This window comes from Styela clava, chromosome 4 (genome assembly GCF_964204865.1).
Source record: "Styela clava chromosome 4, kaStyClav1.hap1.2, whole genome shotgun sequence".
NCBI lineage: Eukaryota > Metazoa > Chordata > Ascidiacea > Stolidobranchia > Styelidae > Styela > Styela clava.
The window spans coordinates 13,364,969-13,377,403 of record NC_135253.1 but is presented as its reverse complement, the minus strand read 5'-3'; the positions used below and the strand labels follow the sequence as shown (position 1 = coordinate 13,377,403).

Here is a 12,435-nt window from a genome sequence, read left to right as displayed (position 1 = left end):
GAACCGTATTGCCAGCGTTGGAGGAAACCTACTTCTTACTATCCATATATAAGTATAATTCGAGAACTAACAAGAGAGCTACGCACAAATATATGGACACGTTAGACCAGAGCGAATCAGCCTTACCGGTACCTTTGACGCTACCAGTACTCTCAAAAAAGTTCTTATTTCCAGTAGTAAGAATTTTGCAGAATCAAAACGTACAGCCAGTCATGACACTGACTAAAATCCGTGTTCCCATGGATAAAAAATAATACAGCAAAATTTTAGACGAAATATCAAATTTCATAGAATTCACGCAAAATTTTGAAATAAATAAAAGTAGCCTTCTAGCGAAAAAATTAATCTTTAACCACTGAAAATTTCGTTATGACCATTTCGTGTCCAATAATACAATCCCACAGATATTTGCAATGTTTTTTCGTGTTTATTACAATGCAACAACTTTGCTTCGTTACTCAATTTTTAGAATACTGTTTAGGTATAGGCTATATGAAAATGAATCCTCAAAAATCCCCACATATAATTTCACGATATAAACGCTGAATCATCTACTTCGTCAAATAACGATCGAGCCATTGAATCATTTTTCTTCTTGCAGCGTAAATTTGTTCTTTATGTGGATCGTCCGGTGAAGCGAGTTTTCTATGCAGGAATCCATGTGGTTGGTCTTTGTATCCACGAATCGCATATTTTGCCTTTGCCTTACTTTTCAATGCTTTTCTGAGACCTCGGATCTACAAAATTAAGATAATCTACTATATATATATTCATTCAATCGACTGTTTTCGCCTTCCGACATAGTTAACTTCCAGTGCGTGAGCGATATTCGTGTCCACAATGCAAGATAATTTGAATCTTATGACAAAATTCGAATTTGGTCCCACAGTATATATACATTTAAAGTGTGCATGAAGCTTTTGCGGTACTTTTCAGCATGTCGCCAATTTTCATTTTTTAGTTTCCTTGGCATGAAATTTTTAACGAATAATTAACATTACGGATACAACAAAACGTGAAAAATATTACATGTTAAGGTTGGACTATCTTCCACTATTTTTTCTTGTTTTATATATTTTATTTAACTTATCTCACCCGGGCAGAATTGAATTGTCTATCCGCTCTTCCGTAAATGAATAAAGTCGAATTATTCAGGATACCAAAATCTTCATCTTCTGCATCCATCAACCCATAGCATGAAACGCCAGCAACTAGATCTTTGCGCGATGACATCATGTGATGAACAGCTCTGCCACCCCAACAAAATCCAACGATTGCGATTTTGTCGATGGAATATTCGTTGGACAAATATTCCATGCAGGCGTCAACTACACTGTTAATATAATCAGTAATGACTTAAAATGTTGTCTAATATTTTCGAATTTTCACGCGATTCGAGACGCTGAAATAAGTAGGCTACTCACTTTCCAACACCATCTGCCGGCCTATCTTCAAAAAATGAACCAAATGACAGCCACGACATTGAGCGGTTCCATGCAAATTTTCCTTCAAAAGCGTCTGGCAGAATAGCTCTATATTGAATAAAATACATCGAATGATAATTTGATTATTTCACATAAATATAGTTAGTTATAATATTGCAAATGAATGCGGTGAGAAATTGTTCAAACTTCACGATTCTGATAAATCAGACACCATCAATATGTATATATATATTGCATTACGCGAGTATTGCATTATATAAATAGTATAATATACTATTCATATATCAAAGTTTGATATTCATAATAAAAAACGAAATCACACAAAAAACTCACGTAAAATTATTTTCCATTAGCATATCGACAATAGCTCTAGTGTTAGAAAGTTCCCATCCGTAAATATCTTGAATAACAATCACTCCTCCTTTTGAGTTTGTACTATTAGGATGTGAAACATATGCATCCAGTCCACCTACAAACATTAAATTGTTGATGTTAAATAGATTTATTGAATCAAGAATGCGATTATGCATTAACATATTGTTACTATCAGTGACGAACGCGGCATTTTCTTGAAGTTGAAGGTTTGCGTGTAATACGAAGTTATAATTTGTATATAATTTGTTTTCCTTAAAACAAAAAATGAATAATAAACAAAAAATAAAAAATTAATTTTAACTAGCTTGCCTCCAATTTTAACTTCTTTGCCCAGATGACCATACTCAATTTTATCTCCGAACTTGCATGGTTTCCTCCGTCTTTTCGCTAAACTTTGATGTATTACAGTAAATAAAACTACTAATCCAATTACAGTTATATGTAACTTCATGATTGGTAGCTATAAATAAAAACACACACATTCAATCATTCATATTTTTGCAGAATCAATGAAATAAAAAAACAAAAAGTTTTAACGATATGTAAACTAAAAGAGGTCAAAACTATTGTAACTGCATAATTCAACTGCAGAGGTTGTTGTCGCATAGACGCCATATCTACCTGCAAGCGTATTACTTTACATCTACTAACAAAAACCGCCAAAGTCTTATATAATATTTAGATATAACACAGTACCACACTGCTATCTCATTGTTACATAACTGGAATTTCGACCATCGGTGTCGAATGTCACTCTGGGCAGCCTCGGGCAATTCGGCTATTGTGATGTACATTATCATTAGAAATGTCCAGATGCTGACCAGCACTAAAGTCGTAATTCAATTTTGAGTACAAAGTTTTCATTGCATGAAAAGTTTTATCTGAAACAGAAGTTGCTTACGCTAAATGAAATCCACGCTGCGGAATCTCACATTTATTAATGAAGCAACGTATTAAAATCGGGAATACTTTTTTCATTAATACGCTCGGATTGATGGGCGTTGACTTCAAATTAATAGGTACTTGATAACAAGTATTTTCTTTTGTTTTATACACGAAAAAAAATGAACAAAACGTTCCTTTTCTCAAAGTGATCGAAACCTAATAATGAGCTCTATCGCGAGCGAATATAATCGAGTCCGGTAACACAATCAATATCTTTATAATGGCGTTGCAATGACATACGGAATTAATCATAACATTTTCTGATGTGATTATAGTAATTAATAGTTAATACATATATTTGCTTGTTTTGGATTACCTTTCAATAAAAAGAATTTATACGGCATTAAAACAAAACGGGGGTATGAAATGCCGATTTCAAAATGCTGCCCAAAGCCACTTTCAATGGGAAAAATTGTGATGCCTAAAATAATAATAGTCAAATTACTTGTCGAGTGCCGTAAAGATGTTTTGACAACATTTCCAAATTTTAATTGACTTTAAGTCAAAATGAATTGGCCACTGTCTAATGAAAATCTCTCCGCAAATTGGGCGTAGATTCATTGCCGCAAGGGAAAGATGAAATCGGTGCAAAATACCACAAGTGTCCTATTTTGGATTAATGTCTCCAGGCATCTCGAAATTTGCTTCGTCACCGTGAAGATCAAATGCCAAAAGAAACAAACGATATATTATAAGCTTTTCAGGAAAACTGCGATTAATTATAGCTATGAAAATGAAAAACAACTGATACATTCCTAATTTAAGGTTGAAATCAATCTTTAAAAATTTAAAAAGGCTTAGAGGAGGTAAAATAATAACATAAAGCGTGAAAAGTTTTATAAAATTCACTTTTGTTACAAGCGTATCGAGTCAGAGAATGGATAAATGATAAAATTCATATATATTATGCATTTGCACTGTTAGTAATAGAGAAATGATGTATAATAATGTCACTACTTAAAATGTCACTACTACCACCATCTACTGCGACTGAGAAAAACAAATGAGAAATTCAATTAAACCTCTGTTCAACAACATATTTCAGTTCCGTCCTATAGCAAAATTTTTCATTCACTCATTAGAAATTCCAGATTTCTGGACTTTTCAGTGCGTCAGTGCCTGCTGATTTTTAGTGTTTATATATATATCCATCTAATATGGTAGTTGAGTAGACATTGCGTTCTAAAAAAGCGACAGTTATGTAGACGGAAAAAATTGGGTAGACATTTTGGCGAGATATTTCATTTAAAGTTTTGCTGCTTACATCATGGGAACACTTTTTCGTGTATCATGGAGATACTTTATTTCGCCTTGACCGCCGCTGCCAATGTATCATCTAATCACTAGATGTTAAGGCTCTATCGCAGGGTCGTCCAACCTTTTTGGTCGAAGGGCCACATGTAGTTTACTAATAATTGCGCGGGACACTTAATATGGCATTTAGTTTTAGTTTTGCTCCACTGACTACATGATTAATGAAAATACAAACAATACCCGAACACCAAACTTTCACAATTATTATACCAATAAAACTGTTATTTCCCAACCATTGGTGGGGCGCCATCAGTAGTTATTTCCAAAAGTTTCGCCAAAGCCAAGCCAAGACACTTGATCTTTCTCATCACAGCTCCCAACAGACTAACGCCTCTAGTCGTACTCTTAATAGGGACAATGGTTGCTAGCTATGCGGTAATTCAAAATCATTATTACCTCCCCGCAAGAAGATTGCCAACTGAGCAGTAACCTTGATATCAGTGCGTTCGTCTAGCACCAAGGAATACGATGAACATTTTTCCACCTTTGCAATAAAAGTTTCTGTTATAAAGTTCTCAAGCTCTTCAAAATGACGCGGGATGGTCTTCTGTCTTGACAGGCTATTTTTGCAAACACCTCTTTTATTTCCGGACGTAAAACATTGGCAACCCAAACAATACATAATATACATTCCTTAACGAATTCTCAATCTGAGAATGGCTACGATATCTCCTCCCGGTTGGTTTCGATTCAGAATGGCTCGTTCGAAAGGGCTGGCAGAGCGCATTTCAGAAAAATAAACAAATCGTTTGTATCACATGTTTGTATACTACATCACTCGAAAAATAGTTTTACTTCAATTTTTTTTATTCAGTTCTGAAAAATACAGCGCGGGCTAGTCGAAATGTGGACGACCCTGCTCTATCGTACCGGTAACGATGCCCGACCTTCGTTTCCGACTTTCCGTATATTCAACCATTGCTCCTTCCTTTTGTATAACCCAAGCATTGTCAGAAAATAACTCTGTGGATTACAAATTTTATCGAAATCTTGGACGCTTTCTTGCTTCTAAAATTCAGTAGGGAACCGTATTGCCAGCGTCTGAGGAAAACCTACTTCTTACTATCCATATATCCAATATATATAAATGCAAAGTATTTTAAATACAATATTACCTAAATTCAAAAAGTAATAATACAATCCCACAGGTATTTGCAATGCTTTTTCGTGTTTATTACAATGCAACAACTTTGCTTCGTTACTCAATTTTCAGAATAGGCTAAGGTTTATGTGTATATGAAAATGAATTTTCAAAAATCCCCACATATCATTTCACGATATTAACGCTGAATCATCTACTGCGTCAAGTATCGATCGAGCCATTGAATCATTTTTCTTCTAGCCGCGTAGATTTGTTCTTTATTTGGATCGTCCGGTGAAGCCAGTTTTCTGTGCAGGAATCCATGTGGTTGGTCTTTGTATCCACGAATCGCATATTTTGCCTTTGCCTTACTTTTCAATGCTTTTCTGAGACCTCGGATCTACAAAATTCAGATAATCAACTATATATTTATCCAGTCGACTCTTTTCTGTAGAACACTAAGCTTAAGGATATTATTAAATATAATATATATACTGTATATAGGTGTTATATTTAAATATATTATACATAATTCACGATAATCTGAATCTTTCAGTAAATGTCGAATTTCGTCTTCCGAGATAGTTAACTTCCATTACGTGCGCGACATTCGTGTCCACAATGCAAGATAATTTGAACATTATGGCGAGAGTCGAATTTGATGAAACTTTCGCGATTTTTAATTTTCAGCATGTCGCCAATTTTTATTTTTTTAGCTTCCTTGGCATGAAATTTTCAACGAATAATTAACTACTACGGATACAACAAAACGTGAACAATATTACATGCTAAGGTTGAACTATCTTCCACAATTTTTTTTTTTTTCTATATATTTTATTTAACTTATCTTACTCGGGCAGAGTTGAATTGTCTATCCGCTCTTCCGTAAATGAATAAAGTCGAATTATTTAGGATACCGAAATCTTCATCTTCTGCATCCATCAACCCATAGCATGAAACGCCAGCAACTATATCTTTACGCGATGACATCATGTGATGAACAGCCCTGCCACCCCAACAAAATCCAACGATTGCGATTTTTGAGATGGAATATTCGTTGGACAAATATTCCTTGCAGGCGTCAACCACACTGTTAATATAATCAATATCAATGACTAAAACAATATTTTTGATTCTTTACGCGATTCGAGACGTTAAATTAAGTAAACTCACTTTCCAACACCATCTGGCGGCCTATCCTTCATAAATGAACCAGCTGACAGCCACGACATTGAGCGGTTCCATGCAAATTTTCCTTCAAAAGCGTCTGGCAGAATAGCTCTATATTGAATAAAATACATCAAATGATAATTTGATTATTTCCCTAAATATAGTTAGTTATAATATTGCAAATGAATGCGGTGAGTCGAAATTGTTCAAACTTTACGATTCTGATAAATCAGACACCATCTGTGTGTATATATATATATATTGCATTACGCGAGTATTGCAATATATAAATAGTATAATATACTATAAAATACTATTTATATATCAAAGTTTGATATCCATAATAAATACCAAAATCACACAAAAAACTCACGTAAAATTATTTTCCATCAACATATCGACAATAGCTCTGGTGTTAGAAAGTTCCCATCCGTAAATATCTTGAATAACAATCACTCCGCCTTTTGAGTTTGTACTATTAGGATGTGAAACATATGCATCCAGTCCACCTACAAACATTAAATTGTTGATGTTAAATAGGTTTATTGAATCAAAAATGCGATTATGCATTAACATATTGTTACTATCAGTGACGAACGCGGCATTTCCTTCAAGTCAAAGGTTTGCGTGTAATATGAAGTTATAATTTGTATGTTATACACAACAGGAAATTTACTGACGCACTATCCAATTTTCTGTAAAATGCATTAAGACGCCAAAATGAATTTACCTTCGTAAATGCAATGGTTCACAATATTATACAAAGTATAATATTTTCCCCTAAAACAAAAAATGAATAATAAACAAAAAAGAAAGTATTAATTTTAACTTGACTAGCTTGCCTCCAATTTTAACTTCTTTGCCCAGATGACCATACTCAATTTTATCTCCGAACTTGCATGGTTTCCACCGTCTTTTCGCTAAACTTTGATGTATTACAGTAAATGAAACTACGAATCCAATTACAGTTATATGTAACTTCATGATTGGTAGCTATAAATAAAAACACACACATTCAATCATTCTTGTTTTTGCAGAATTAAGGAAATAAAACAAAACAAAATCTTGAACGATATGTAAACTAAAGGAGGACAAAACTATTGTAACTGCATAATTCAACTGCAGAGGTTGTTGTCACATAGACGCCATACCTACAATGAACCGCTCTGCAAGCGTATTACTTTACATCTACTAACCACTACAAAAATAACACTAAATGTCTTATATAATATTTAGATATAACACAGTACCACACTTCTATGTCATTGTTACATAACTGGAATTTCGACCATTAGTGTCGAATGTCACTCTGCGCAGCCTCTGGCAATTCGGCTATTGTGATGTACATTATCATTAGAAATGTTCAGATGCTGACCAGTACTAAAGTCGTAATTCAATTTTGAGTACAAAATTTTCATTGCATGAAAAATTTTATCTGAAACAGAAGTTGCTTACGCTAAATGAAATCCACGCTGCGGAATCTCTCATTTATTAATGAAGCAACGTATTAAAATCGGGAATACTTTTTTCAGGTGACCGTACATTTGAACCCATGTACATTTGAACCCATGCGTATATCCACGGGTTCAATCTATATGCGGGTGCTAAAACCCATGGGTTAGGGTTAGTATGGATTTAACTATCCGTGAAACAAAAAAAATTTCATAGGTGCAATAGCATACAGGTGCAATTGTCATGGGTTCAAATGTACGTGGGTTCAAATGTAATGGAACCATTTTTTCATTATACGCTCGGATTGATAGGCGTTGACTTCAAATTGATAGGTACTTGATAACAAGTATATATTTTCTTTTGTTTTATACACGAAAAAGTGATCGAAATCTAATAATGAGCTCTATCGCGAGCGAATATAATCGAGTCAGATAACACAATCTATCAATACCTTTATAATGGCGTTGCAATGACATACGGAATTAATCATAGCATTTTCTGATGTGATTAGTGCAATTGATACATATGTTTGCTTGTTTTGGATTACCTTTCAATAAAAACAATTTATATGACATTGAAACAAAACGGGGATATGAAATGCCGATTTCAAAATGCTGCCCAAAGCCACTGTCAATAGGAAAAATTGTGATGCTCAAAATATTAATAGTCAAATTACTTGTCGATTGCCGGAAAAGTTAAAGATGTTTTAACAACATTTTCAAATTTTAATTAACTCTAAGTCAAAATGAATTGGTCGCTGTCCAATAAAAGTCTCTTCGTAAATTGGGCGTAGTATTGTTAGGTAGGTAAGTATTCATTGCCCAAGTGAAGATGAAATCGGTGCAAAATACCACAAGTGTCGTATTTCGGATTAATGTCTCCAGGCATCTCGAAATTTGCTTCGTCACCGTGAAGATCAAATGCCAAAAAACAAACGATATAATATAAGCTTTTGAGGAAAACTTCGATTAATTATAGCTATGAAAATGAAAAACAACTGATAAATTCCTAATTTATAGTTGAAATCAACTTTAAAAATTTAAAAAGGCTTAGAGGAGGTAAAATAATAACATAAAGCGTGAAAAGTTTTATAAAATTCACTTTTGTTACAAGCGTATCGAGTCAGAGAATTGATAAATGATAAAATACATATTATGCATTTGCACTGTTAGTAATAGAGAAATGATGTATGATAATGTCACTACTTAAAATGTCACTACTACCACCATCTACTGCGACTGAGAAAAACATTCAATATCACCTCTATTCAATAACCTATTTCAGTTCCGTCACTTCAGTTCAATTCAATTCACTCATTAGAAATTTCAGATTTTTGGACTTTTTATTGCGTCAGTGCCTGCTGCTTTTCAGTGGTTATATATATCGAAATATTACGAAGAGCTTTGCTTCACCCACAGCATACCTATTGATAGTTTATTCAAAATTTGAATTTAGAACAAAGTTAATTTTGATCACTCGGGCTTGAAACTTCAAGTATTTTATTTGAAGCTGATCTTGGAGGGAGATTTTTTGTATCGTTTCATATTATAAAATCTTTGAGTAGTAGTATATTTTAGCAAATTAAAAATTGATACAATTTTACAATTCTTTCTTATTTTTGGAAGAATGAACTACTATTTTGCTAAATGTGATTCTTGGATATCATTGCTTTTTAATTTTACCTACTATTGTTAGGTCGTATACGTGTAGCGTTCGATCTTTGCCAAAATCTATTTTTAGAGATATCACCTTCAGCTCAATCGAATGAACCACGACAGTGAAATTTGAATTTATACAATTATTAATCTCCACCAAGCATGTAGGCTATGTAATCTGAAGTTGGTCTAGTTCGAATTGCACAAATGTATTGTGCAATATATATTGCCGCGAGATATATATTGCCAAATGTCAAGTATTCAATTAGTGGTTCAATACAAGGAAATTTCCCCAATAAAGGGACGATTTTGAAGTCAATAGAGTTCGACAACTTGAAACCTGCACGTAGGCAGGCAGGCGTTGACTACTTCAAAATGACTTTATATGACTTATCAGGTTTCGCCTGTATAGAGTCAAGATAGTTCTATTTGATGTGCTTTATAATAAGATGAAGTACAAGATAAGTGATTCATTCAAACTATCCCAAAACTGCATATTCTTGGTAGATTGTGACTATGTTTCAACCAAGTTTCGCGTAACCGAATAAAAACACCAATACTTCAACTTCTATTGAAGTAAATAAACTTGATACAAGCGTGGTTGTGTGTTATACATCACGTATTTTTGCATTTATTTCACTTTAAATCAATAACCCAAGCCCAAATTCAACCTTGGCATCGGAATGAGTAAACTATATTGAGTAAATGTAAATATTGTTTACAACATTAAGTGCATGTTTATAGCCACGACGTAATTTATATAAAAACAAAATACCTTGTAGAAACAACTCCATTTCATATTCGATAAATATTGAATTGCCCAAAATTTTACATTTAGTGTCACATGCTGGTAAACGTTCGTGCTGGTAAACTATATTTTGAATATATTCATTTCTTCATTTTTGCATAGGTGTGAGACGATTTAGTTTTTTTTTTATCACTATCTTTGTCATGCTTATTGATGTAACATTCGAGTTGTTATATGTCATTGATTCGTTTTATAATCTCATACGTCGAATCCTCATGCAAAATGATAGAGGCAGACAATGTCGACACTTTAATTTCAAATATTGCGTGCACAACTTTGGCCTCACAAAATGGAGGAATAAATTAGTAATTGGTCACGACTACAAGTATTGCACATTAAGTAATATATATGATTAACGATACACTGCCAAGGTTCACTGATACAAAAGCATATCTTTAAAATATATATATGGAACGAATGCCTGATTTAGCTTTTATATTTCTTTAGCGTGCTGACGTGATTCTTGGAGCATTGGGAGAAAGTTTCTGAATCATGTATATTGGACTTTCTGATAGCAACCTATTTTTGTCACCAAGGGGAAACAGAGATGTAACGAACTATTATTATATCAGAAAATCAATAAAGTCTACTTTTAATGTATCTCCCTTCAGTTCGACGTCATTTGCGTGATCGATGCGCGTACGTCAGTTTCCGGAGCGGTTCCAATAGTTTTTCAATATTTAAACTGTGTTCTTATGACGAAACAATGAACCGGAAATATTAGACTTTCACTAAAACGTTGAACTTATAAGACTCAGTAGATGATAGATCGTATTCAGTCATAAATTATCCACCAAGTACACAACACACTGTAACGATATTCAATGGAAAGTTTTGAACAGCGGCGTGCAAGACGGAACAGTCACGTTGAAGTTAGATCAAATACACTTTGGGATATGTTTGAACCAGAATGGGTTGCACATTTACTGGGGATATCCCTCAATGGTCTTAGTGGAGAAGAAGCAAAATTGATGTTACGAAATAAAAAGGTAAGTTTAAAAAGAATATTCATGTATATATATAATTTTATTCATTTATATACGTATATTAAAAAGACGTAAAGAAATAAACACACAACAATGACCAAGAAGTGGTTACTTTTGCCACTGGAGGAAAAAAAATGTTCTATGCAGCAATATCATTAACCCGACGTGACTAAATAGTGCATGATTGCCACCAGGTAAACTCATGTTGATAACAAATGAAATTTATTCATTTATTATCAACCCGACGTGACGTTGGCCAGAAAGTAGTAGGTACCTAATTTTGAAGAATTTGATAGTACGACTCTCTCACAGTCCATTCTCAAATGGTAACTATACATCATAATAGGAGAAGATAGCGAGAAACACATTGTTTAATTCAAAACGAGGATATTTATTTCAGTGTTCATAATACACTTTTTCTCTGAAAAGCTGACCTGAATGTATATTGAGAGCAAGTCTTTTATGTTTGAAGTTCATAAAATAATCATATTATGTGACTTTTCACGTGTTTACAAAATGTGTGATCTTTTCAAAAATGTTTATTAACCATTAGAGTAATATATTAAAATCCTGTGTATTTCAGGTCTGGCCATTTTATTATTATACGCCAAACGATTTAAATGATTGGGACAGATTTCCAACTGAACTTCTACCCGAAAATATACGTAAGGATGATGAAAATAATTCAGAACTTGACCACCACCATGAAGCCTTAACAAAACATCTCAATCCAAAGTTATCATTTTTCCAGAATGTCAAAAACAAGATTTCTAAAAAAAGACTTCGCTGAAAAAGTTTTTAATAATGGTGCCATATTTTAAATCACGATGATAAATATTTTGTATTCATATAAAATTTTTTACTTGTTTCAATTTTTTTTTCTCTCATTAGTTGCACTATGATAATAAATTCACTGTGTTATGGATTTATTACTTACGTTCCATTTATCGTTCAAAATCAGAACGACAGAAATTGGACGACTCGTAGAAGAGTTTCAGGGCCGACCTTGCTCTCGATAAGAGCAAAACACAAGAGTAGAGATGTGCAACAGGCGGTCCGAGAGCCACAATCCGACCCGCCAGGCCATTTATTGTAGCCCTTGTCAAAACTCCTATCAAGCATAAAATCCTAATCCGACAGTTTATGCTTGAGGAGGCGTTCAGATGGATAAAATACATAATGTTGTTCTGCTCACGTCGCTGCG

At 33.7% G+C, this 12,435-nt stretch overlaps 3 protein-coding genes across 3 annotated transcripts; 1 reads left to right on the top strand and 2 right to left on the bottom strand.

The window, feature by feature from the left end:
* Positions 1-407: 407 nt before the first annotated feature.
* LOC120326967 (carboxymethylenebutenolidase homolog) lies at positions 408-2,289 on the bottom strand. Its single transcript, XM_078111682.1, has 5 exons — positions 2,130-2,289; positions 1,779-1,914; positions 1,425-1,532; positions 1,096-1,333; positions 408-737 (listed from the first exon to the last, which is right to left on the bottom strand). Exons 1-5 carry the CDS (start codon positions 2,269-2,271, stop codon positions 552-554), a joined length of 810 nt encoding a protein of 269 aa, XP_077967808.1. The 5' UTR covers positions 2,272-2,289; the 3' UTR covers positions 408-551.
* Positions 2,290-4,751: 2,462 nt separating this feature from the next.
* LOC120326968 (carboxymethylenebutenolidase homolog) lies at positions 4,752-7,422 on the bottom strand. The gene is made up of 5 exons (XM_039393328.2): positions 7,173-7,422; positions 6,704-6,839; positions 6,334-6,441; positions 6,013-6,250; positions 4,752-5,560 (listed from the first exon to the last, which is right to left on the bottom strand). Exons 1-5 carry the CDS (start codon positions 7,312-7,314, stop codon positions 5,375-5,377), a joined length of 810 nt encoding a protein of 269 aa, XP_039249262.1. The 5' UTR covers positions 7,315-7,422; the 3' UTR covers positions 4,752-5,374.
* A 3,172-nt stretch (positions 7,423-10,594) lies between these two features.
* On the top strand, positions 10,595-12,160 carry LOC120326506 (uncharacterized). The gene is made up of 2 exons (XM_039392825.2): positions 10,595-11,234; positions 11,815-12,160. The coding sequence occupies exons 1-2, from the start codon at positions 11,070-11,072 to the stop codon at positions 12,019-12,021; spliced, it is 372 nt and encodes a 123-aa protein (XP_039248759.1). The 5' UTR covers positions 10,595-11,069; the 3' UTR covers positions 12,022-12,160.
* The last annotated feature ends 275 nt before the right edge of the window (positions 12,161-12,435 follow it).